The sequence below is a fragment of the Bradysia coprophila genome, unplaced genomic scaffold (assembly GCF_014529535.1).
Source record: "Bradysia coprophila strain Holo2 unplaced genomic scaffold, BU_Bcop_v1 contig_732, whole genome shotgun sequence".
NCBI lineage: Eukaryota > Metazoa > Arthropoda > Insecta > Diptera > Sciaridae > Bradysia > Bradysia coprophila.
The window spans coordinates 4,084,883-4,112,678 of record NW_023503972.1 but is presented as its reverse complement, the minus strand read 5'-3'; the positions used below and the strand labels follow the sequence as shown (position 1 = coordinate 4,112,678).

Genomic DNA, 27,796 nt, shown 5'->3' with positions numbered 1-27,796 from the left:
ATTATAATAACGATATGTGTTGCCTGTGTGCGGTCTGCATGCAGTTATACTCTATCTATTTTTATATATTCTGCTGTTCATTTTTTCATAAAATAATTAAAAATTAAAATTAAAAAAGAAAAAAAAAAATCTTTCGAAATCTGATTTCGTAATTTTTTTTGTTTTTGTTTTATTGGTTACAATGTTGCTATCGTTGTTTTTACTTAAACTTTTTTTTTATATATTTTTCACTTTTGTTTTTAAATTGGCTAAATTTTTATAATAATCGCATTATAGTGTGTAGGACTTTTATAAGTTTCACTCCAATCGTGAAGCATTTTCTTTTAAAAGATTTCTTTAAATTTTCTTCTTTTTTTAAATACTCAGTGCTGATTAACATGTTTTATTCATACAAGTTATTATGGTCCCTGGACTTTGAAGGAAATGTTTGCAAATGGTTGAATATTTATCTAGATAAAATTCATCGAGTCAAACGCTAAATTTTGTTTTCATTTTAAGAGGGCAGACTAGGTGTGAAGTAGGCTGTAATTGAAAAATTGGTTTTAAAATTAATGTAGACCATTTAATGAAAATCTGTTCCAGCAATTAGATGAGCAATATGTTTATCTATCTCTAAAAAACGAAAAACGATTTACAATAAGCAACAGTTGGAAGAAAACCGATTTCCAAAATATGAACGTCGCTTAAAGTTAGGCTATGCAATATTTTTTTGGAAATCGGTTTTCTTCCAACTGTTGCTTATTGTAAATCGTTTTTCATTTTTTAGAGATAGATAAACATATTGCTCATCTAATTGCTGGAACAGATTTTCATTAAATGGTCTACATTAATTTTAAAACCAATTTTTCAATATATAGCCTACTTCACACCTAGTCTGCCCTCTTAATTGAAGAACAAAAGAAATGTAAAAAAAAATCTTTTACGATGGACGGACACCATAAATTCGAACCGAATAAAGACAAAAATAAAATGCATGAAGCCAGTGTGGTGCACAATGTTTGATTGCTTTTGGTGGAGTGAATTTTTAATTTTACTTCATTTATCGGACAAACATTTTCTTTATTAAACAAAAACTAACAAAAATCAACAAAATTTACCGACAAATCGTGTTAACAATAAGATTTTTTATGGAAAACAAATAAATATTTTTCTTTCACTTAGAAATCCACTAGAATTTATGAAACGAGACGAATTCGAAAGCAAATTCGGATAAGTCACTGTGAATCTTATGAAGGTCTTTTTGTGTGTGTGTTGAATGCACCCCCGATACAATTGAGTTTGTTAAGGAGCGTCGTTCCTCATCTGTTATCGAAATCGACGAGAAGAAAAGCCGATTGGGTCTGGATAATAATGTTCTCTTTTATAGAAAAATGAGTGTTCAAACTAATGAAGTAACAGATTTTCTATTAAATCCGAGACGATTAGTCAGAGCCTGCGATACAGGCTGACCGACAAATCCAGTGATCACAAACTAGAGCATAGTGTACATCTCGGTCTCCTTACATTAAGTATGAGAAATTAAAAGAGCGTCAAAATGACCGCATTCAAGTTAATGAGCCAAATGAATAAATTAAATTTTAATTCAAATACTTGTCGTCAAGACCTACGAGTTTTCAACGTAGGTATTATCAGGCACAATAGACCATTTGAATGAACATTTTCTTTCAAATTTAATTTTTCATGTGTGATAATACCGTCATTTTGACGTCAATTTTGTCATACGTAAGTTTTCGTCTTAGGTGTTGGCAACAATGAGCACTGGTTTCGAACCGAGACCTTCCTGGAGACTGACATGCAACGATGCAACTGTCTATTTTCTGATATTTTTTCTCTCTCCATGAATTAGACAATTGAATTCCAGTGTTTTTCTCATCCGAATTTGCATTTGAATCCTTCACACGACATTTAGTTTTTCATTTTATCTACTTCAAAGTAACATCATTCATATGGAGAAACAAAATTTATTTCGTTTTTTTTAAGGAAACAAAAATGTATTTTAGTTCTCTCATGGTTAATGCCCCCGAAAAATTATTTTATATTTACAAGCAAAACAAATCTTAGTTTTTAAAATTACAATTTTCTCTCACAACAAAAATTAATTTATGGCAAAGAATTTTGGGTAAAATGTTTCCTTTTTGTTTCAATTCTTTTCTTATATCTTTTGTAAAAAACAAGCAAATTCTCTCTCTCTCTCTCTCTCTCTCTCTCTCATTACAATAATTTAGGGTTTTTAAATTTAGTTTTACATAAATTTACACAAATTACAATCTTAACTTAGATTTTTTAGCATTTTTTTTTCTTCCTTTAAATCACTTAAAAAATGGTGTTTTTCATGAATAAGTGGTGGATACTTTGTTAGGCATGTTTAGAAGGCTCAGAATTGGTTTGAATTCAGGTCAAGAATGCTGTAAGTCTCTCTGTATAAATCGGACTATTAAAAAAAAACATTTCCCAATGTTTTCCTGAGTTTTCCCACATTTTAATAGATTTTCCATTATTTTCCAAAAAAAGCAATTTTGAGGAAAACTTGTAAAAATGTAAGAAAATTCGGGAAAATGTGGAAATTTCTTGAAAAACATAGGAAAACGTTTTCCCAAAAATAGTCTCTGTCATAAATTTATTAACAATTGCCTTTTAAAACCAAATTCCAGTTACTGGCGGAGCCAGGCCAGAGACTGGTGCTATGGGCATTCGGGCAATTGCCGAAGGACTTTTTATTTTTTGCATGAATGAAGTGCAATATGTTACAAATTTTGCTTATACAACGTCTAAATGGCTTTTCTGAGTCAGTCCGGCTAAGGGCGGAGCGTCCACTCAACTATCCTAGACTTGAACCAATCTAATCAGAGTTGTTTGCTTCAAAAATCTGAAAATTGGTTCTAGTCTGTCTGCGGATGAATTTTGAACACTCGGCACACTGACAACTATGGGTGTGCGATGGTTCGGAGATCAGGACGAAAGAGATCTACAAATTTTTTTTGGCAAAATGGGGCAAAATCGGAAAATGAAAATTTTCCAGTTTTGGTGCGCTCACATATTCCGACCGAACTACATTTATCAACAGCATTAGGTTTTTCTGTTATCTACAATAACAAGAATTTTCAACTTTTTCTTTGTAATTAGGCCTCAATTTTAGGTCAAACACCCACTCACACCGCAGAGACGATGTTCAAAAACATTTCTTTTTTGGATTGTCTGCAAAATCCCAAAGAATTTAAGCCAACTCGTGGTAAAACGAATAATTTTCTTAATGGATTTAAGAACTTTTTAGTCTAAAATTCACTCAATTTTTCATGTGCGAACTTTGACGACTCACCAGAAGCACATTTTCAGAAAACTTTTTGCAGATCTAATCTTTTCTGATTTATTTGAGTCCCATTAATAGGAAAGCAATAAAGTGGGTGACAAATATTTCAAAACTGTTTTTCGGTACTTTCCCGATTTTGCGCCAGTTTAAATTTTAAAATTGATTTTTTACATATAAGGAAGGCAAGAATGTTTTGTTCTGATCCATCGCATACTGACAACACAATCGAGTACTGCATGGAAAGCACACAATTTATACACAACATTCTTGAGTTGAGTCTCTGTAAGCTGAACGTAAAATTTCCAGATAAATGGTGCAGTCTTTACGGGGCTCAGTAGCTGTAGCTTCAATATTTTAAATGCTGTAAATCCTCTAACCGAGTCTGTGACATGATAAGAGTTTCGCTCATGACTACCACTTATGGCGATATAAATTTTGAAATGATGAGTAGCTACTGAGCCCAGTGAAAAATGTACGACGCTACTGTATGAACCATCAGTAATCAAAGAAACCCGAAACCTTTGGTTCTTGACCTGAAAAGAACCTGATGCCAAGCTAAAATTGAGAGCAAAACCGCAAACAAAACATGGTTTTTGTTCACAAAATTTCACTTTTTTCGTCCATTTTCCATTTTGGCATTAAAATGCATGATAAAGTTTATTAAAGTTCTGTCTGGTGTTTTTGTTTCTCCGTTTACGTTTTCTTCGCAATTAGGTCTATCTCACCGTAATATTTTTTACTTTTTTTAAGCTTTTTCATTCAAAATTATAAAAAAATATTTTTTTTTTCATTTTTCTCCTTTACAGTGTTGTTGCTCTAGATTTTTCTTTTAAAATTTCTTAGTTCAACTTGTTGTTTTCTTCTTCCTCTCTTTTCTACTAATAATTTTTTTATATGTACACATTGTGCCAAGAAAATTGGTAACAGCCTTTGTATAATAATAATAACAATTTTCCTCTCCTTTTTATATATTTCCATAAGAAGTTTCCTCTTCCTCCAACTTATCCCCTACAGTTCATAATTTTTGTTTCTAATTTTATTTTTAGTCGCTCATTTATCTGAATATTGCATAAATACGAAAACGAAATGCTGATTCATCTAAAATCAATGAAAAAGAAAACGAAACCTTGGTATGTATGAGAGGAATAATTTACGAATCCGAGACAACTAAATGGTCAGTTGTTCGGATGTTATCGGAAACAATTTTCGAATCAAAATGTCAAGCTCCTTATCTCATCGACTTAATTGCGTGGTATGATCAGTATTCAAATCTAGAACCGTTCCGATCATGGTGAATACACTAAATAGCCTCAATACGAACAACACACACTCTACGGATAATAGCGGCAGAGTCGAAATTTTGCTTGATTTTTGCAAGTGGTTCCAGGTGGTTCCGGGTGGTACCTGTGGTCCAATCGAAAAGTGATGTATGGCAGGTGCCCCTTATTTTTGATAATGTACAAGTCGTCCATACATCATTTTGTCCAAAAACTTCAAATTTAGCCGATATAATTTTGGGTCATTTTGACTCTGCCGCTATTGTCTGTATTGAGGCTATTTAGAATACACAACACACGGAGTACCATCTACGCGAGAGGTAACTCCACATTCGTTGTGCTCGTGCTGCGAGACAGTTAATGAATTTGCTTCGTTGCACTAATTGCAAATTATTTTTGCGGAACGACGAGGCAATCATTTCTGGGATTCGTAAGCTCAGGCATTCATCTATTCAGCCTATGGTTTCTGCCTCATTTATGATTTCATCTGGAAGTTGAAGTTAGGTCAAGGCTCGGACCAGATAAAACGCAAACCTGTTTCGAACTAAACACGCTGCAAAAAGGCGAATCTTGCTCGTAGAACGGATACGCACTACAAAGAAGCGCCAATGCAGTTATTTGTAGAAAAATTCGAAAGGCACAATTAGCCTCGCCCAGTGTGGCCAGCTTAGGCCTGGACCAAAAGCTAATGTAATCTCTTCCGATCTGATTGACATGGAATCCCAATTTAGTGATCAGGTCCAACTTGACCTAGAACCCGACAGACTACCCGATAAATTGGAATAAACGTCTCAGGGTAACTGAAACATATCTGAATAAATATCATTGACGATCAAACTTAGGTCAGAATTTTTACCCAAAAATTACCTGACCGGACCGCAACTTCCATGCAATTTCTTTTTACCCAGGGTCGAACGACATGTTCCAAACTTTATCCAATTCTCATTTTGACGTTCGACAAGATTCTAGCCCAAGCCCAGTGCAATCTTACGAATTGGAAATTATATTCCGGAAGCACTTACAAACCAAATGGTGTATGCTTACCGGAAAGTCTCCGGAACCGGAAAGCCGAAGGCGATTGCGATTCCGAATTGGAATTGGAAATTATATTCCGGAAGCACTTTCGAGCCAAATCGTGCATGCTTACCGGAAAGTCACGATATTCACATTGCGGTAGGTAAAGTACATGTTAATCAAGCGTAAGAACTTCTACCGTGCATACATAACGGCTTTTCTCGAAAGCTGCGAAAGTTTAAGCAATTCCGCCTCATTAACACCTGGTAAAAATTTGTCTAACTCCAGGCAAGGCCTTATTACAATCTGGCCATGCATATTATGAAGAGCATGAGTTTAACGAATCGGGCAGTTCTTCTTTTTATCGACCACCGGAGAGCACAGAGCAACATTTTCCTTCGACATTTCAATTGAACGAAAATTAACCGATAAATCCGAACACTTTTAGCATGGTGCAGGTGCACTTCAAATGCTCCAGATTATAAACAAAAATGTTGAAAATTGAATGGCTAAATTTATACAATAACGTAGACAACTAAAATTAATATCACTTTAGTGGTACTCTTACGAAAAAAAAACAAAGCAATTTAAAAGTCCCCCTTCGTTGAAGTGAATCATTTATCGTTCACACAAAACCATCACTGAATTTTAGGTCTTTTCACGGTTTTCCTTTTAAAAGAACGATTTCAATCGAATCTCTCTTTATATACACTTAACACTTTGATCACTTCTTCCGGTTCTGGTAACCCATCCGATTCGACAAAATTATCGGAGATCATAAATTTCCAATTGAAATTATTCTCAATTTCGATGCACTACTTGGGGTTGCGTTATTATTGAACGAGGCGGTGTGGTCTTAGCTATGGTAAAACTTCGACATAGTTTTCCGGAATTAGCCCTGATTTCCCATTGAGCGTTCCATCTAACCAACCTGAAGAGAGTTAAAAAAAAAGAGAGAGGGACAAAGTTAGTCATTTATTCGGGACCGATGTATTCACAGAAAGACTTACCTGGTTCACTGGATGGCCGAACTGTTAAGTGGAAACAAAAAAGAATCGTGAGAATTGAACGAATTTGAAATTTTGTGCACTTCGCTTACCATTTGTTATAATTTGGTTGGGCTCGAACGATAATTCTCCATCATTTTCGGCTAGGCAGGCATACAGTGTTCTTACTCGTCTGCAATTTCAAATGGATACAAGTGAGTCAATTGAGAGTAGGAAGTGTTTGTAAATAAAAGCTCAATGTTTCAGAAGCTTATTTACAACGTCGGATCAGCAAAATAAAAGTCGCTAGATCTTTGAAGGTCATGCTGTGCGAGATAGGTAGCAATTGATTCAAACAGTGGGGTGTCTTTGTTTGTCTACGCTTGGCAACCGTTTCTATGATAATAAGATCTAAAAAATTTCGCGTGTTACCACCGCTAGAGAGTCCCGACATGAAAAAATCACTCAGAACTATGAATCCGTGGCAGGTTTCTAGTTCTTCGCAGCAACAAAAAAAAAGAGAAACAAATGATCAAGGGAGACAAACGGTGAAGAGAGAAACAAATGAGAGACAAATGCTCGGGAAAAAGACAAATTCTCGAGAGAGTAGCAAATGCTCGAGAGAGTAGCAAATGCTCGAGAGAGAAGCAAATGCTCGAGAGAGAAGCAAATGCTCGAGAGAGAAACAAATGCTCGAGAGAGAACAAATTGACGAGACAGAAACAAATGCTCGGTAGAGAAACAAATGCTCGAGAGAGAAGCAAATGTTCGAGAGAAACAAATTCACGAGAGCGAAACAAATGATCGATGTCGACAAATGTACGAGAGAGAAACAAATGATCGATAGAGAGGCACAAATGCTCGGTAGAAATACAAATGCTCGAGATAGAAACAAAAGCTGGAGAGAGAAACAAAAGCTCGAGAGAGAAGCAAATGCTCGAGACAGAAGCAAATGCTCGGGAGAAAGACAAATCTTCGCCACAGAAACAAATGCTCAATAGATACATATGCAACTTTCCTCGATTTTTGAGCTATTTCTATGCATGGCATCTAGCTAGATGAAATACTGGAACTTGTGAACTGAACATTTCTTGAGACAGTGACAATCGCATCAACCGTAAACTACACATTTCACACTTACACATTGTCCCGTGGCGAATTGAACCTGTGCACACTGATGTCTTTCGATCGTTGCGTTTTCTTCGGCATATACGATTGATTCGGTTCATCTCTCATCGCAAAACTATTGCCACCACCACCACTGCCATAGTCTCCAAATTTAATAGCCGTCGGAGGTGGTACATGCCTCGAATACGAATGGTTCAACGACGATGACGAGCACACCGATTCGTTCGAACTGCTGGTCGAATTGATACGGTCAATCACCGAACTGGGATGAACCAGATTACTTTCGCTGTAATTCATCGGATTGATGCGCTGCGTTTGTACGTAGATTCCGTCACCGCTGCTTCTCGTCATTGTGGTCATGTTGGCGTCTCGACCCAAATTCGTGTCGGCCACCCGGCTATGCAACAGTTTATCGCGACTGTTGCCATGATTCGCATGGGTCTTATTCAGTTCAGCCACTCGATGGTTCGGCGATATGTTGTGACCTTTCGTTGGCGATGTTGCATACGTTGTGTCTCGCGTCAGTGTTACATCGCGCGGCGACAAATTGATATCTCGATTGAGGGACGGTGTTGACTGGTTCATCGTATTTTGTTTGATGTCGTAGATGGGATGATAGCTCTTCGAACTTTTCCCGCTACTATTTTGGTAGATTGGATTGTGCATACCGTTCGGAATGTTCTGTAAGCTGGACGACATCACCGTGTCGCCATCTAATCTAATTGATCTGGTTACAACGCGTACGACTGGCTGCGTTGTTAACGAATTTCGATTTGTTCGATAGCCACTGCTGCCGTACGTTCTTGGCACTGGGTCTGGCGGATTGGAATGTAGCATATTGTTGTCGGATGGTTTACCGGGTGGATTTTTGAAAATTAGATCGAAATTTTCGATCAAAATCTCGATCACGACATTGTTGAATTTGATGTCCAGAATGGCAGCAAGGGTTTCCTCAACGGCACGAAGTAGTGTTGGACCAAATACCACGCCCAAATTGAAGATCGACATTTTATTTCTATGACTTTTCATTGAAACTCTGCAAAGCGAAAAGGGAAAAAAAATAATTTTCTGTCGGTTCTCCTACACCTCGTTGACTTACGCTTTCAAATGGCGAATCACGATTTCCAGCATCTCGAAATTTACTTTTGGCAATCTATAAATTAAGGTATGTACATCGCTGATGCGTTGAATGCGTGTTTCTTGCTCTACAAAAAACGGACAGAAAATTTCGTTATTGCAAGACCATCCGCATCAAACCCGATCGTCGATTCACTTACTTGCAGCTGCAATGAATCCATGATGCAGACGATATGTCATAATTGGTTCGCTTAGATTCCGTAAATAATGTTTTAATGCACTAGCTATGGTTTTGGTTTCTAGCAGGTCCGACGAATGCTCGTCATGAAAAAATTGCAATCGTTCCTTTTCAGTCTTCTGCCGGTCCATGCCCAAATTGATTAGTTTAGTGATTTTCGTATTTACACCGCCTATCCGATACAGGCCCTCCTCCTCCAATCCACGATGTTCGACGATTTCGATACATTTTCGCGCGAACGCAAAGCCCACATCATCCAGTAAATATTCTTCATTACTTTTTGACACACCAGGCGCCAGATATGTCTGCAATTCAACGAAAAACAAAAACTTTAGATTAACAAAACTCGTCTTCCCACAAGAAGATGCAATTACAGGTTCTTTGCCATCCATCGCATTCAGCCAAGCCTTACGATCCTCTTCGCTCAGCGCTTGAAATGTCAAGGTTATTCCCGGCTTTTGTTCGAACGTTAGATCGAAACAGTATCGCTTCTCGAAATCGGATGCCCGTCGCGTACACTGTACCAATGTCAAATACTCTGGCGGTGATTCGGAACGGCCAGCCATTTGATTGTAAAGCAACATTGTGAATTGCTTTTCCTGCTTCTTGTAGGTGCAATAGTATTTTGACCATGTGGCGGTGAAGGCTTCTGTTAGCAAAAAAAAAACGGAAGAGAATCAGTGAGTGATTTTTGTGGAAACGTTTTCTTGTCGGCCGAAGAGAACCCCACAGATACACTTAGTTTGTAGGCTTAAATGCCTGAGAAACTCAAGGAGTCATTTTTCTCGAGGGATCACAAGCAAATTCTTGCTACATGAAAAGCTTGCATAGAAATTCCATAGAATTGGTCAGTTGCAGGAATTTCAATCGACTGACAGTAAAAACAACTGTTTCCACGGAGGCTTATATTCTTATATATAAAGTCCTTCTTCCAGCAAGCAAAAATTTTCTGAAAATTTCCTGCTTTGCAAAAAAAAATATTTTCGACCAGCGCCGAGAGGCATTCTTTGTAAAGGAAATGTCAAGGGAAATGTAATAATAAAGAAATGGTTTATGCCCGTACAGATACTTACTTAACTTACTCTTCTCCATCAAGAATAGGTAGCCTTGCTTGGTGAACTTGGTATCTGGTTTCTGTAAATTTATCGGTTAATGGTCTTGCTTCAAAAATTCTTTCTTTTCACTCGGCTTTCTTATGCTTCGATCTGAATCATTTCGATCAGTTAGTACTTACGGTAAAATTCTAACATTCAGAAAGGATTGTTTGACATTAAACCTGTCTCGGAACAGGTAAATGTTTAGTTCTAAAACAATAAATCAAATCCAATTGTCGTGTGAAAGGGTTCAACAATGAAGGTAAATGACATGGTTGTTCTCATTATCAGTGACTTGTCGTTACATGTGTCTCTGCTACAGTGAAATGCTATCGGTAAAGCTAAAACTGTAAACCAGTCAAATTTAGGTTGACAATCAGGTTGAACCTGGTGACAGCCTGTACGGTAGCAGAGTCATATGTAACAGTGGGTAACTGTACCAATTTAATGTCACTTGCTCTGTTGTGTCCTTTGAAACGACAATTTAGAATTTATTAGCCAAGATCTGAAAATTGACCAGTGAGCTTTTTGTAAAGACAATTAGCATTGATCGAATTGGTGCACGTGACCTTGATGACCGAAGCATAAAACAAAGGCCGAAGGCTTCAAACAAAAAACGAAAGAGAAACAGAAACAAAGCTAAATTACCATTTTCGAATCCATGTATTTGGCCTTAAGTTCTTCTGCTTTCGTTCTAGTTTCGTCGAAATTCTCTCTTGTCTAAAATGGTTGGGTTAATTAGCAAAACAAAACACTAAAACCCAAAACGCTTTCAACTCTTTGTTTAAAATGGAACTCATCGGAAAAATCAAACTTTTAAAATCAATCAAAAAATCGTAACTCAAAAATCATGAAAACAAAAATTCTATGGACTGAAAGCAACCGATCAGAATGTCTCACCTTTTGAACTTTATGTTGTAAATCAGTCATGTATTCTTTGGAATCTTCACCAGCTTCATGTCCGAGATGATAAAATAGCAGCCATCCGGACATAAAACCCAATAATGTTTCAACAAATTCAAATTTTATCCGTTCCTGTACATCTTGAATTCCTAACACATAACTGAGTGATTCTCGCAGATATTCACGTTCTAACATTCCAAGACTAGCATCGGCCTGAAAACGAAAGCAAAAAGACAAAAGTTTAGACATTCAGTTTATTTGGAATGCACTGCAGGCTGTGTTCCAACCACATGAATATGAATTACATGATTTATGGATAGGACAACAAATTTTCATTCATAATAATTGTTGCTACACCCCTTCTTGTACACACACCAAGATAAAATCAATAGCAAAACACTTTATGGCAAGAAATTCATTCAGAATTTTGTCGATGCCACTGAATTGAAACAACGAATTGTATACCTTCGATTTGTATTAGATTTCATGCAGCCTGTACCAATGCATGTGTCCAAGGTCGAAGCTGGTACGCTGGGTAATTTGATTTTTGGATAGGAAATTTTGTTTTTTTTTTGTTGGAGAGAAAATGAAGTGAATGTCATTAGATCACACTCAAAAAAAATGGCACACGTAATGGAGGGGAATGTGTGGAACTCGTCGATTTAGTTTTGGGACGAACAGGAAATAAAAATGGAAATTACACCACCGTTAGACCTGTTTGGTAGAATGGAAAGGGATTTGACTTTGCAATCTTTTCCGGAAATAGTGTCGGACCGAGGACAGGGGCCGTTCATAAATTACGTAACGCAAAAATCAACATTTTTCAGACCCCCCCCCCGGGTCTGTAACGCTAAAAGGGTCAAGTTTGACCCAATTTTGTTAGAACCGTAACGCTTGCCTCATACCCCCCCCTCCCCCCTCTAGCGTTACGTAATTTATGAACGGCCCCACAGGTGCGTCTTGTTGACATCGACTTAGCTGTATTTAGTTTATTTATTTATTTACGAATATCCAATCCATCGTTCTTCATGAGAGTTAGCCTTGATTTCCACTTACTCCGTTTACGCTCCGTTCGCTCTCCGTTTACTATTTAAACAATTAAAAAGAGGCGTCGTTTAGCTAAACGGAGGATAAGCGGCGTAAGTGGAAATCAAGCATTACTCAATGATATTGTTGTCACTAAAGTACTCGTAAGATGGCCGGGCTGTTGAATCTTAGTTCTAGTTTCCCAAATGTGACTTACATGACCAAATGTGTCCTTAATATCTTACAGTGAAATTGCTTAGACGTTAGAATTAATTGAATTTGTTAGTGATGGAAGAGAAGAAATGGCAGGCCAGGCCATTTTTGAGCTGTATGTGTCCCCTAAATGGCTTTTTCGAACCGGTGCCAGTGAGAAATTTTGGCAAATTTAATAGAGCCAGTGACTTTCGTAGCATAAAGGTCCACCGAATAGCAATGAAACCACCCAAATTACTCACATTACCAACGGGTCCATTCTATAATTGTAGCGGCTCTAACTTACACAGACCAAATCAAACGCACCAGATTCGACCTGTCTCACCAATATCATTCGACGAAATCATGTTATCCCCTCATGTCTAAATTATTCCACAATCCACAAGTCAAAAACACCTACGCAAAAAGTTTTCCCAGTGGAAGTTGGGGTAAAACGGAACGAAGTCATGCGCACATCCGGAAAAAGTGTGACATAACGCGCGCGAGGGTTCATAGGCACAAATATAACCACAACAACAACAACAACGAAAAAATCGATGAACAGTTGACAGTGAATTTCGAGAAGGTGTTTTACTATTTCTGTCATTGGGTATTATATGGTTATGGTTAATGGCTTACATCGTATGCATCCCACTCAATTTTTGTTTGTAGATTACAACAAATGAACGAAGGAAAAAAAATGCAAAAAATATGTGTCACACACATAACGTATTGGTCGTATTGGCATTAATGATTAATTTTTTGTTTCAATTAAAATATGGAATGTGTGTGCCAAGGTACCCAAACAGAAAAATAATTTATTTTTTTTCGTTTCATTTAACTGTCTTCTCTTGATGTACATAGCATAATCTATATCAATTTTGACTTATATTCTGTACTAACTGTTAAACAAATATTTGAATTGTAATTTAAGTATCAGTTCCATTCATAGCGACTCATTTCCGTGAGAATGAATATAAACGAAAAACAAGATAAGAAAATATTGAGGTAGGAATCGGTTCATTTTATCTACAACCCACGAAATATCGATAATAATTGTTTATGTGGAATAAAAAGGCTGATCTGACTTTCGTACATTAAAATCTTTCAAACAATAATCAATTTTGAAGTTTGTTTTGACAGTTTAACCTTAACAGTAGATTATTGCATCCATGAAGTTTATCAGAGATATATACGAACACGAGTAGTTGACTTAGTACAAAACAAATTTGGTCACAATTTGGTCCTTGAAACCGAGGGAAAACGAGCCGTCAGAACAGTCGGAGCGTTTGCTGCGACTGAGCCCCGTACAAACCCGTACATCTATTGCGCACGTGACCCTACTTCGTCCGTCGCCCTACTCTTACCGTAAGCCTATTGCACCCGTAAACGTCGTAAAATTCTTATGCAATGTGTACGTCTTAAAAATTGCGCATAGCGCAATTACGAAGCCCCGTACGACGTTCCTTTCAAAAGTAACACAAACTACACTTCCCACTGATCAGTGATTTTGGAATTATCATTTTCACCTATTTATATTGATTTTACAAAAATCCAAAATAGCGGCCAAAATCCAAAATAGCGACCAAAATCTTATTTTGAAAAAGTAAAACCATTAAAGCATGCAAAAATGTGTTACTTTTAAGGGGAAAATTGGTTTGTGTTCGATAACTTAAACCACCTTTACAAAACACATAAATTTACACATTTCCAAGTGGAATAAGTTATCATCCACAAACCAATTTATCTCTTAAAAGTAACACATTTTTGCATGCTTTAATGGTTTTACTTTTTCAAAATAAGATTTTGGTTCAGAGAAATCATCAAAAACGAATATTTTTGCGCACAAATGTAGGCTAGAAAATTGCATAGGGGTGAGCGCTCTTAAACTTAAATCTCTTTGAAAAAAAGCGCGGCTTCGAAAGATTCGTTTGGTTTACGTACAACGCACAGAAGGACGAAAACCTATGAGCATTTTTTCGTTGCTGAGATCTACAATTATGTTGGGTTGGGTCGTCAAATATTCAACGTTTGTTGCCAATCGGATTACAAAGAACAACGCAGCATAATTGTCGATCCAAGCGATGCGAATTGCTCTATTGTTTCTCACCAAATTGGTGATCAATTTTGCGATAATTTTTTATAGACTTTTAGCGAATTTTTCTAAGTTTTTGTGAACAAATTGCAAATATCTAGACACTGTTGCCGTATGATGAGCTGTGTATGATGGAAGTAATTACAAGATCCAATAATTTCGATCCAAATAAAATGGTTGCTAGCTTTGATATCACATGTGGAATTAGAAGCATGAATAGGATTGAAATTGTTGACTATTACAATACCATGGGTATAGACAGATTGACGACTGGGGCTGGGCTATACGAAGAAACATTAAATGTATTATAACCAAAGTTTCATTTTTGTAATTCTTTTTATTTCCAATTTCCATTACATAAATCTGGCATCATTAAACGGACCTAAAGTACTTCGAAATTAAGTGGAACGAAAGAACTACGAGAGTAAGAGAAATTAGCATTAAGAAGCATGATTCAATGGATGATGGATTGACTATTTATGAAAAATAATAATCCTAACACTGTGATCATAAGAAATTGATTGATTTCTATTAAATGACTGATGAAGGTTAATCGATTGAAAATATTCAAATTGGTGCAATGTAAGCGTAGTAATTCAAAAGAGTCCGCATAGCGTAATACCTCCTAGAATTTGTTTTGTTTAAGGAACAAAAGAAATTCTAAATAGTATTTGGCATTCGGTGCTTCTCTGCATATGAAAGAAATACAAACCCAAAAAATGTAAAGAAAGATACTAGAACGTAATTGTTGATGTAATTTCTAAAAGATTTATTCCGATGGAAACCTTTTAGAATAGGCAAACGTATCCTCAACATCTGCTACTTCATTTGTTTAAAGTATTTCCTAGTGTTCGATTAAAAAATATTTTACTTCATTTATTTTCGGTATATAGCCAGAGCTAATCGTCTAATCATGTCATCGTTGTTGATAGCAGATTTTTTTTTCTAAAGGCAGATTACTAGCCGTTTCTTCAAGGTTAACCTTTCAATAATTGCAGATTATTTTACGATTTAATGAGTCAAGCGAGGGCACAAAATTTGTTTTCGTCCGACAAAGCAGCAAACTTTTTTTATTGGCATGGATTGGGCGCAAGTTATTTTTGAGTTTATCGCGATGTTGTTATCACTGTGTACACCTAAGTTATGCCTATAGATAAGCGTGCACATCGTTTATATTTACAATCGAAACAACACCTAAATTGAAGTTGAAAGTCATTTTAGCAAACAGACCCCAATCTAGGTTAGACAGAACGAACCATTTGTCCGAGTTCGTTAGAACAAATCATTTTTTTTCTTGTCGTATTGATTGACGAAAATATACTTAAAATGTCCAGGTCCAGGTCCACCTATGTTGCTGAAATAAATGTTCAGTTCACCTTTATGTGAACATGCTACACCTTCACATAAAGCTTTGATAAAGCCTTTAACAAAACCCGAGAAATGAATCTCAAATTGACAAAGTCAATTAGATGGAACAGCAGCAGAAGATTCCATAGCTCTACTGACACCGAGGGATGATGTAACTGTTTATTTGGTTAATTTTGGTCTTTTAATCTTTAAAGTGAAAGGTTGACAGACTCTGCTGAGCCGAGTATGTTCGTTCGATGTTCTTTTTCAATAAAAATTGCTACCTTTGTCACAGAAAGTTTGACGATGTGTATTTATACTTAGACACCATAATGACTAATCGTCGATGTGTAGATGTTAATTAACAAAACTTGTGTTCGATATAATTAAAACGTCGAAAGAGAATAACTTAAAAATTGAAAGTTTGGAAGTCAATTTGTCATGCAATTTAGTCAGTCGACTATCATAAATGTTCTACAGTTTGATGATGTACAGAGTTGTGAGAAAATTACACGAAAAAATAAATAAAAATCGACAGCGATGACGAAACGAAATGAACAAAATAAAATGGCAAACAATTACTCACCTCCAAAACTGTGTTATCCGGTTTCTTCGACGACATATTTAGAAATCGCTCTTGTGCCTGACAAAACTTTGCCGTCTTCTTATCGAATTTTTTCTTATTTTCCTTAACTCCACCGATTCGTTCCTTGCGAAAGTTTTCCAGTGCAACAACAATTTGGTCATGAGTGTTTGCCAGCTGGTTGTATAATTCAAAAACTTTAGCATTTTTTCCGTCTTGAAAGGAAGGGAAAAAAGTTTTCATTTCAGAAACGTTACCATATTATCACGTTCATCTTCGATGCTCGCTATTAATCGGCTGAATTGTTTCAAGCTGTTGACAATAACTTGTTCGTCATCTGTTTGTGTTGTACCGATACACTCGAAATTGAATTCATCCAGACTTTTCGATAGGGTTCGTTGAGCTCGGGATAAATCTGGAAATTTAATTGGAAAATTTTTGTTATTAAAAATGACACGGAAAGTCGATTATGAATTTAGTCTAATCAACGGTGATGACAATAGATGATTTTTTTGTCCAGGCCCGGACTGACTGGGCTATATCTGTTGTTAGCAGATCGGATTGGTGGCAACAAGGGGCAGATATCCAAAGAACATCCTTTGAATGGAAGATCCTCAAAAGGCAATGGAAAATGATTGAAAACCAATGGTAACCCCTTACAGTTCCTTTGAGTGATAAAGTAAGAAAAATCAGAAATTTTGTAAGAGACATTCAAATAACGTGTTTCACATAAGTCCACCGCAGTCTAGGACAATTCTGTAAAAAGTTACTTATCCATTTGGAAACGGCAGACACAGAGCTTCATAATCTTTTACTTCTTTTGTTTAGACATCACTATAAAAAGTTCACTTTTCGTAACTTTGAGTCTTTACTGTCTTTGCTACATTTTACTATAATTTTCGTAAGCACTAGAAGGGAGAGGTTCAACTCAAAGTTACCACTTCTCATTTAAAGTTATCGATAGGCACAACCCGTCGAAAGTTACAAATCTTCAAGAATACTTCCAGACTTATAAACAACCAATCAACAAATTTGGACCTCGCCAGCCGTAGCAGCAGCAGTGGACACTTTCACAAATCTGAAAATCCAAGCGGAGAGAATGGGTTTGATTACAAACGAATCAAAAACTAAGTACATGAAGGCCGAGCCCGATTCGGTAGCCAATCAACAGGGAGACGTGATAAGCATTGATGAGTTGAACCTCGAGGTAGTCGACGAATTTGTCTATCTTGGAGCGCTGATTCGATCGGATGGCGACAACACGCCGGAAATACAAAGGCGAATCATGACGGCAAGCAGATGCTATTACGGTCTAATTAAACATTTACGATCAAAGTTGGTATCTAAGAAAACGAAGTGCCAAGTTTACAAAAGGCTCATTCACCCGGTTCTAGTCTACGGATGCGAATCTTGGACGGTGAAGAAGAGTGATGAACAGTTGCTGCTAACGTTCGAGCGAAAAGTCCTCCGTACCATTTTCGGAGCAATGCGCGAAGGCAAAAGTTGGCGGCGGCGGTACAACTTTGAACTGAAACGTGATTTTGGCGAACCGGATATTGTGGCAGTGGTGAAAGTCCAACGGTTGAGGTGGGCAGGGCATCTAGCACGCATGGATATTAACAGAGCCCCCTCGACGTTATTCCGAAACGATCCAGAAGGGCGACGAGGAAAAGGTCGTCCAAAAATGAGATGGATAGATGGCGTCGAATCAGATCTTCGGACGCTGGGAATAAGGAGTTGGCGAAGTGTAGCAGGAGACAGGGTTCGCTGGAACCGGATTCTCGATCAGGCCAAGGCCCATAAGTGGCTGTAGCGCCGGAGAAGTAAGAAGTAAGTAATCAACAAATTTACGGTGATGCTACCTGATCGTCAGTGACTTGTAAAACTGACGTAAATGTTCAGGACTACCTATAATAATGATCAGCACTATTTTGATTCACTTGGACGGTACTGTACACACAATATCTTCAATATTCAATTGGTAGTTTTGATGGTCATAGACTGTGATAATGTCGACTATTTTTACAGTCAGAGGCACTAAAATTTCAGCATGAATTTGCTTCAACTGTTCCACACACCCAATCAAAACTATTTACGGTTGTTTATACGGTTGAAGCTGCTACAGGCACGGTGGTAGTGGTAAAATCGTATAAACATGTTAACAGTTTTGATTGTTAGTGTGCATCAGCTGAAAAACAGCTGAAGTAGATTCATGTTGAAGTTCAACTGCCTCTGACTGTACGATAACATTTTCCCCGTTTTCTCAAAATTTTCCCAGTTTTTCCTAATTTTCCCAAAAATGGTTTTTGAAGAAGTTTAGGAAAATGTGGGAAAACGTATTTCTAAAAACAAGTCCCTGAATAATCTGACAAGGAAAAATCGTTTTTGTGTTGCCGTTTCCGTTCCACCAATCTGACGTTTCCTAATCATTTCTTAACTTGACCGTTTGTCATTTAGAAAGTTTATTCGCAAAAGTTTCGTTTTCGCTCGACAAAATCACGAAGATCATACCACAAGTGTGCACCAGCCAAAATAGAAACCGTCACCACAATATCTACTATGCCATGTGCGTTCAAATCAATGTTTGGCAAATATGAATTTGGTCATTTCCTATCTATATCACACAGACCGGACTTGAGTTCATCGAAACAATTTCAAAAAAAAAAAAACGTTTGTATCGCTTTGATTGGCTGAAATAGGGATAAAGCACTCAAAAAAACAGCAAATAAATTTAAAATCATCAAATGACCCAATTACATCCAATTATAATTCAAATTTAACTCCTCGTTGTCATTTGGAAAAATAAATTTTAAAAATTTAACGACAAAAAAAAGCAGTTCAGTAAACTGCTATTATAATCTAGGAAGCTGCGGGAATTTGCTCATAGATAGGCCTCACAGATAAATGGAATTTTTGGCTAATACTTAAAACATATAATTCCAGTCATTGAAAGTGTATTTAAAATTCCACGAATCAATGCTAACTTTTTGCATTATTGTTCTTTGAAGAACGAATTAAGTACAATGACGCTCTTAACGATAACTCGAAAAATTAGAACGAAGTTCTTTGAGATATGAAATCTCAATATTCCCATCTGCGTAACAAGCGCCTTTTGCAATTAAACCAAAAAATTCATTTTATTATACGAGCCTATCACGCAATTTTTTTCGTTTTAATAATTTAAAATTAAACCTACCAGCTACCAGTCTAAATAAAAAAGACAAAATTTCGATTCTGTGAACAATAATCATTCAAAATCAAAATTATACACAAAAATGTGCGCCAACAATGCGAATTGAATGATTAAAGTGTGCGCACTCCAAACGTTTCAGATGTATGCATTGCACAGTGCTTTCTACGGCAATAAGATAGCCGTGCCTTTTTGCCCACAAATGTTCTGAGTGATATTTTGACCAAAATGTCCGATCAATCTTCACCAAACTTTAGAGAATGAAAGTTCCCCACGACTTTTAACGATATTCCCAAAAAACAAATCAAAAAGTTAATATTTACTATGAAAACGAACTCTCTCAAAAGGGCATTTGGGGTGCTATATAGCACCCCAAATGCCCTTTTGAGAGAGTCCGTACGGGAACAAAAACAAAACTTTTTGAACTTTTTTTGGGGAGTACCGCTAAAAGTCGTGTGGAACTTTCATTCTCTAAAGTTTGGTGAAGGTTAATCGGATATTTTGGTCAAAATATCACTGAGAACATTTGTGGGCAAAAAGGCACGGCTATATTATTGCCGTAGAAAGCACTGTGCAATGCATACATCTGAAACGTTTGGAGTGCGCACACTTTAATCATTCAATTCGCATTGTTGGCGCACATTTTTGTGTATAATTTTGATTTTGAATGATTATTGTTCACAGAATCGAAATTTTGTCTTTTTTATTTAGACTGGTAGCTGGTAGGTTTAATTTTAAATTATTAAAACGAAAAAAATTGCGTGATAGGCTCGTATAATAAAATGAATTTTTTGGTTTAATTGCAAAAGGCGCTTGTTACGCAGATGGGAATATTGAGATTTCATATCTCACAGAACTTCGTTCTAATTTTTCGAGTTATCGTTAAGAGCGTCATTGTACTTAATTCGTTCTTCAAAGAACAATAATGCAAAAAGTTAGCATTGATTCGTTTAATTTTAAATACACTTTCAATGACTGGAATTATATGTTTTAAGTATTAGCCAAAAATTCCATTTATCTGTGAGGCCTATCTATGAGCAAATTCCCGCAGCTTCTAGCGTTACCAGTGGAAAAATATTCACAAAATCACGAGAGAAAAAAATCCGCAAACGCATTACACACAACTCATATCCATCTATTTCCAATTCATTCACCACGTTCACACAAACAATTTTTTATGGTCGCAGCGCTTTTTATTATTATTATTTTATTGTGTTACATCTATATATCATATCATTACGAACTCTATAAAGTGTTCATAATATTCAATGGCATCAAATAAACAGTCGGAGGCATATCACTACAGTGTAGTATAGTAGTATAGTCAAGAAGAAAAAAAAAACTATTTACATCAAATTAATGGAGAAAGTGAAAGAAATTATTATGACAAAATGCTGCCGCTGCTGCTGCTGAATCCAGTTGGTATAAATAAATTTTCATTATTACATTTTGATTGCATTTCTTCATACAATTATTTATCTTCTATTTGGAATAAAAAAGAGTATTCGTACAATGGCAAAAAATTGTTGTGAAACCGCCAGCAAACAAAAGTTGCATTTTACTGCAAAATGTCGTCATTATGTGCGGAGACGTTTATTAACTTTTTTTTTTCTTCTTCATTATTTATCATTTCAATTTTATTTTCTTTATCATCTTTGAACGGAGATAGTGGCGATGATGAAGATATTATAAATGAGAAAACTGTCTACTCATGTGTGTTACTGATCCATCGTTAATATTCCAGATATTTCATGGTAAAATGACAGGCGTATGATTGAGAAGTTTATTGAATTGTAAAATATAATTTCAAATTGTGCAAAAAAGTGAATTGCAATTAACATCAATTTATGAGTTTTCTCTCTATGCTGTGGTTATATACATCTGTATCTCGGGTGTAAATTGAATATTGCAATAAAACTTTTAATTTCATTGCACAGCATTGCTGACAGCAACGATGCATTTAATTATTTTCGGAAGGCTCAAGTGGTTATTTTGCATGAATTTGGATTAGGAAACACAATTTAAGATCGCGTAATTTTAGCAACAACAAATTTTCATTTTGTTATTAGATTTCGTACGCGAAATTCGACATTAAAAATGAGTCGAGTAAAAATTACATAACCAGGCAGCTACGTATCAATAGAATAGAGAGAACTTCATTTGTTTAAACCATATAGAGAAAAGAATCTGACTCCTTAGTCTGTTAAAACTTCAAGGACTGCACAAGTTGTACGTTTGAATTTTGCAAACTTGCACGACTAAAACGCCGAGAATATTCAAAAGTTGGAGCCTATTTGTTTCCACCTTCGTTTTGGAAATGTTTATTTTGCCGACAGAGAGGTTTAACCCAAACCCTTCGTGGCAAAATAACAATCTCCAAACAATAACGTGTGGTATTTTACCTACGAAAATGAACTTGAAATTTTATTTTCGCAGGCTGTTGCAAGTAAAATGATTTTGGAAAGATGAAACACATGAACCACTGTTCAGAAACGGTTAACCAGCCTACTTATCATCTGTTACCGACAGTAATGACAGAAAAAAGCAATGGCATACGGTTAACATGTCATATAAAGCACAATAATTGTTTAAACCAATGAAGTAAAAGATTTTGTCTTAAACAACACCACTTTAAACAAGATTAGATTAGATTAGATTAGATGGGAGGGTGTAAGCCCAGCACCTAAGCCTCAGATGGGCCTGTTGTGCTATTGTACAAGTCTCTTGATCATATGGACTGTGATTTTACATCATATCTCTCCCGACTTAGATTGTTCACAAATCGACCGTGTGTTAACGTCCCATACGTTGTGAATTCTCCAAGCCGTGGGTGGTATGCGAATACCACAACCATCACTAATTGACCTGTACATTTTCCCAAAGATGGCGCTATCAACATTGTCATGTTGTAGCTCTTTCTACTATTGACATTATGTCGATATGGTTTCTTTTATGGAGAAAGCGAATGTTGGGTTTTTTGATATTTCCGACTTTGTTACGGTTACGGCTATTAGTTTTAGGTAATAGCAAGTGTCTAATCACCATAGGCCATGAGTTGCCTCTTCGTATAAATCGCCATGCCACCATGTGACTGAACTCGTTCTGGCGTTGCAGGTTGTAGCGTTTGAATGATTCGTATTTCGTCATATCCCTTGACATCCATACAACGTATCAATCAATAGATCTGTTAAACCTCGCGGTCATTTTGGAGTACAAGATAGTTTCTGTATCTTGGGATTGTACCACAGCAAATTTGTAAAAATTTGCTATGTGGTTTTGGGGTGTCAAATGAGAACCCGAAGCGTTTGTACCTTACCTGCACTAAAATTGACTGCCAGATGCCATACGGCAATGTGTCATTTTCGTACATTAATCGAGCACGTAATTTAGCATTAGCTTCTGGTAGAGTCGATTGTTAATCCGTAAACCGACGCCACGAAGCACATGTTAAATAACAAAGGAAATAACACAATTGTTGATATCGCACAATGAGGCGAGAACGACTTTATTGATCAAAGAGAAAATGACCTACGAGAACAACACTTTGACTTCGTTAATAAAACCTTTAAAATAATTTCACCATTTAAACATTACAGCAAAATAAAAACACCAAAGCCGTAAAAGTTGGCACAGAAATTAGACAAAATCGAAAATGAATTCACACACAGCCACACAAAAGAAACACTTTTAGAGAGCAACGCATAAACACGTCCGTTCTCTGTGACTGCCGTTGTCCAACATCTCTTTAAACAAACGAAGTAATAGATTCAATTTATACATATATGTCGTGACGACAAGAATTATCATTTCCAATAGATCAAAATTTTGACCACTGGCAGTGCGATCACATACCACAATTTTTTGTGATAATTAAATGCAGCAAACTTCGCGAAACGGGGTAATTTTTGAATTCTTTGTTAAGAAAACGAATAAACTGAAAATTCGGACTAAAAAGTTTATTGAACAATTTGAAGTAACCAGGAAACGTATTTGAAGTTAAACAAAGTAAAATCACTAAATTGTTCCAAAAGATGCTAAAATTTGATGTTGATTTCTCAGGAATTTAAAAAAATATTCCGCCTCTGTGAGGTTAGCTGCAATTAGTTAGCACACAAAACAGTCAAAGAGAACTGGGTACTGTCATTAGTTTCGCCAACTGAAGAGATCTATGGTAAGTGATGCATCATTATTACCATTCGTAAGGCCCTCCAACTTTCCTTCGGAATCGCAATATGTCACTGGCAAAAATTGACGGCTGAACATCATTTTTTAATGTCGAGGAAGTACAATCTGGTAAAGATTATACAAACGGGCTTTTTTTTTGTAGATGTAAAGGTTAATGGGCAGGTTAAAAACTTTTTTCTTTCCAAATACCTGGATGTTTTTTCCCCGACATCATCCCTTATTCTCATCGACGAGCTAAAAAATGTTATTTGAAATGGGATTTTAGGACGCCTTTTTTGAAAAGCCCCAGTCTCACTTGGTTTGCCAAGATTGCAACTCGTGTTCCATTAACACAATGCAACCGATGAGCGGTGATAGTTCGTTTGTGTGTGTGATAAATACTCTTACAATGTAGGGGTACATAACGCTGAAGCTATCAAACAGAATCAATCGAAATCTAGTAAAATTGTTCAAAATCCACTATACTCTAGGACCTAGGGCGCCGTTCACACTCTCTTCAACCGTCGAACTCAAAAATTTACAGAGACATTTTTGAAAATGTATGAAGACAACATGCGTACTTTGTGAATGAACCAATAGTATACTGGCCTGACCATACTGTGAATTTGGGCGATTCCCGAATCGCTTTTTGGACTTTATGGTTTTTTTCTAATTACCCATTGGGGATTTTCTGAGCCAGTTCAGCCTTGAGTTCAGCACTGATAGAATAAAAACTCAATTCTTTGCTTAGGGACTTTAATAACTTGTTCCCATTATTCAGTAAATACTGGGACTAGTTATGGTGCATTATCCTACTATTAGTTTCGTATTTTCTATCGAAGAAAAACCGTGGATGGAGCATGCTCAATAGCAATTTTATATTGCACCAGATCGTAATAATTTCTGATGTCTCACCTTTAAAAAAAATCAAATCGATTTTTGTGTCGATATTTTTTTCTGTTATTTGCCTTGTGTGTGTGTGTACCCAGGTACAAATGCGATTTATCTATTTTCACATTGATTTGACAAAATGGTGGTTATTATGGTTTTACATTCATTAAAAATATTACACGGAATGTATTATAACTATGGTTTACATAACCTTCAAACGCGATATATATAAATAGTTAGCCATAGCCTATACATACTATATCTATCCATATTTCATGCCCAATCTACATTGTAGGAATGTGTATATTCAATAAAGAGATGTGGAACATATGGACATATATATACAACACCGAGAGTACATACATGCCTATTATTATTGAAATATACATCTATTTATGATAAACAAACATAGAGTCGACAAACAGGTAGATTAATGTATGGATATAAGCTTTAAAAGTGTGCGGATGGAAAAGACGTAATATTTTAGGTAATCATTTTAGTAAACAGCGAGGAGACGACTTCGACGAAAAAAACACACTCAGCTTATCGGGGTTTTTGTTGTTGTTGTTTTTTTCTGTGGCTTTTCTGTTCGAAGCACACAACAATAAAAATGTCTTTTGTGTCTGCTATAGTCTGTTATCAATAATTGAAGAATTAACATTTTTCTTCAATCCACCAAAGTCACATGAAAATTATTATTAATTACCAACGGTGTCGATAATTGAGATGGCCTGTGTTGTTTTTGTATAATTACAACATTGCATTGTGTATCGTATTCGAAAACACTAATGGCAACAATGGCAAAAATAAAAATGATTGCAAAATTATACGAGAAAAATTCAGCTGCATGGGCTAATATAACAATTCCCGCCCGAATACATTTAACCATACCAGACGATATCGACGATATATCGTAGAGTTATATGAATTTATTAAATTAATTGAAACAACTATGTCACCGAGTATGATTACAGTATAGGTTGGAAATTGAACGGAAGCTACATATAGTAATGAATACAACTAAATTCCGACATTCAAATGTTCAATTGTTTAGGACTTGAATGATTATTTGTTTCCACTTCACCTTGATCGTTTTCAATTTCAATGTTTAAATGCGACTGCAGGTAATTCGTACAATATTGGAAAATTATGTTTCGTGTAGATGTAGCACAGGTTGTACGTGACTGTTTATAATACGACATCAATGACAACTAGGTTACACAATTATTCCACAAAATGGATGGAATTTTAGAATTGTTCCTTTTCGGCTAGGAACTATTGGGTCAACTATTAAAAATGGATAAATACTGGGGAAATCCGCAGATGAATTCGGTGACCAGAGTCATCATGATTTCATTATTCGCAGGTGTCAGAGATAATTGCTGGTTTTCTATTTACTGAATTCGAATTAAGTTTCGCCTTAACATAAATTTGTAAAATATTCTCTAAAAGGTTTGCATGACAGAATAGCGTGTTCCGTGCATGTATCTGATATATCTTCAACTTAGGGTGGTCACTGCTTTGTCTCACAAGATTTAACATAAAAAATGTGTTTGACATACAGTGGACGTCAGTATAATGAAGACATCAATTTGCGTCAGCTGGTCCACGCATATAAACAAAAGTTCTTGCTTATACTGATATAATTATGCACCTGCGTGTGGTAGTGGTAAAACTGTATAAAGAAGTATAAACAGTCTTTCTCGCATGAATGGACCAGCTATATAAGACGTACTAGCTTAAAAGTACCAACTTACTATATGACCATTCACCGTACATGGTTCAGGTACATTGTAAGCAGCCAATGTAAATTATACTATGCTAAAATAGTCAATGTACTGTGCACATGTTACAGGGCATTGCTTACATGTCTTTGTAGGACTGAAAACAGCTGAAGCAAATTTATGTCTAAATTTCGCTGACATTCCCTAGTAAAATGTTACAGTTAGTTATTTAGTTGAAAGTATCGCCATTTGTCACAAAATCTTTAACTTCACTGCCTTTAACTCATTTAATTGAAATTAAGGTACGTTTGACCAATGATTCGACATGTTGCATTAATATGAAGTTCAAAAAAACCATTTCTCATCAGGCCATGGCGACAGTGGTACTTGAATTGAAAACTCTTTTGTAGCTGATAAGCAACGCACCATCGCCCAATACATTGTTCTATATACAGTTTTAACGTAGGCTCGAAGGCAACGTCAAATATTTAACAAACGAAAATGCGTCCTCAAACCCGAATAAAAGAAATGTTTTTCAAACTTCTCTCTGTTAACACTGTATATGATCACGTTAACCGAAGTTCATCGTTTGTTTTTGTCGATGCTGTTATGTCGACAACAGATGATCAGCAGTTTCTGAAAGGCTAAGAACATTATAGAATATTCCGCAGTCCTCAAATTTTATCTTATCTTATCGCAAAGTTTCAAATGTTGTCTCCAACCTTCAAGTCACCACAACAACTGTAGATCTTGATTAAACGATTCGATAGCCGTAATTATGCGGTCTGTAAACTTTGAACCTTGAACTCAAACGTAACGAAAAAGACGACTCCATTCACACCTAAAATTTGGTTAAATAAAACCATTTTGTTGAAGTTGTTTTTTTCTTCTACCATACAATAAAAGTCAAGAGTTATAAAATGTCTCATCTGTAGTAGAACTGCATAGCCAGCTTCAGCATTTAACAATTTTCTTGTTTATTTCAGATTTATACATTCATTCGTTTTATGGTTTATAAATATTTCGATTTCGTCATTCTTTTGAATATATTTATTTTGGTTGTGTTTGCCTTCTGAAAGCATCAAGTGGTTTATATTGATGTAACGATAAAGAGCCTGGTGCTTTGTTTTTTTTTTTCGGTAATTTATGGGAACCACAATTCGCAATATTTTATTTAGAAAGATTATTTCTGGTCATTACATACAGAACAAGACAGATATTGGAACGGATTGATTTGCGTTCCAACAAAGACCAGCCGTGAGTTTGATAGATTTCAACACAAAAATTTTCCTAGTCCATAGATGACCGAGATCAATGGAGTTTATATTTGAATTCAGGAGGTCCAAATACCTTATCACACCAGCCGCCGACTGGATCGGTGTACTAGTACTTTCATATTATTTAATTTGAGTGAGGTGCCTCGACTTACAGACGTGACTACGACGAACGGAGGTGTGTTCTATACTCAGGGCACCGAAACCTATCCAACGCGCCTAGTCACCATCCGTGTACATTCCGTGTGTTGCAAAGTGAATTAGCGCAATCTTACGACGAACTGAG

General features: G+C 36.2%; 1 protein-coding gene across 2 annotated transcripts in view; it reads right to left on the bottom strand.

The window, feature by feature from the left end:
• Nucleotides 1-6,092: 6,092 nt before the first annotated feature.
• The window catches only part of LOC119084201 (rho GTPase-activating protein 26), a 30,955-nt gene continuing 9,251 nt past the window's right edge, over nt 6,093-27,796 (bottom strand). For both annotated transcript variants that reach the window (XM_037194079.1, XM_037194080.1), the window contains 12 exons: nt 16,525-16,682; nt 16,271-16,444; nt 11,022-11,237; nt 10,770-10,841; nt 10,101-10,161; nt 9,402-9,676; nt 8,990-9,332; nt 8,812-8,917; nt 7,726-8,748; nt 6,698-6,777; nt 6,609-6,629; nt 6,093-6,529 (listed from right to left, as the gene is read on the bottom strand). In XM_037194079.1, the coding sequence (XP_037049974.1) occupies nt 6,459-6,529; nt 6,609-6,629; nt 6,698-6,777; nt 7,726-8,748; nt 8,812-8,917; nt 8,990-9,332; nt 9,402-9,676; nt 10,101-10,161; nt 10,770-10,841; nt 11,022-11,237; nt 16,271-16,444; nt 16,525-16,682 (2,600 nt within the window). In that variant the 3' untranslated portion in view covers nt 6,093-6,458. The remainder of the gene's footprint in view (nt 6,530-6,608; nt 6,630-6,697; nt 6,778-7,725; nt 8,749-8,811; nt 8,918-8,989; nt 9,333-9,401; nt 9,677-10,100; nt 10,162-10,769; nt 10,842-11,021; nt 11,238-16,270; nt 16,445-16,524; nt 16,683-27,796) is intronic.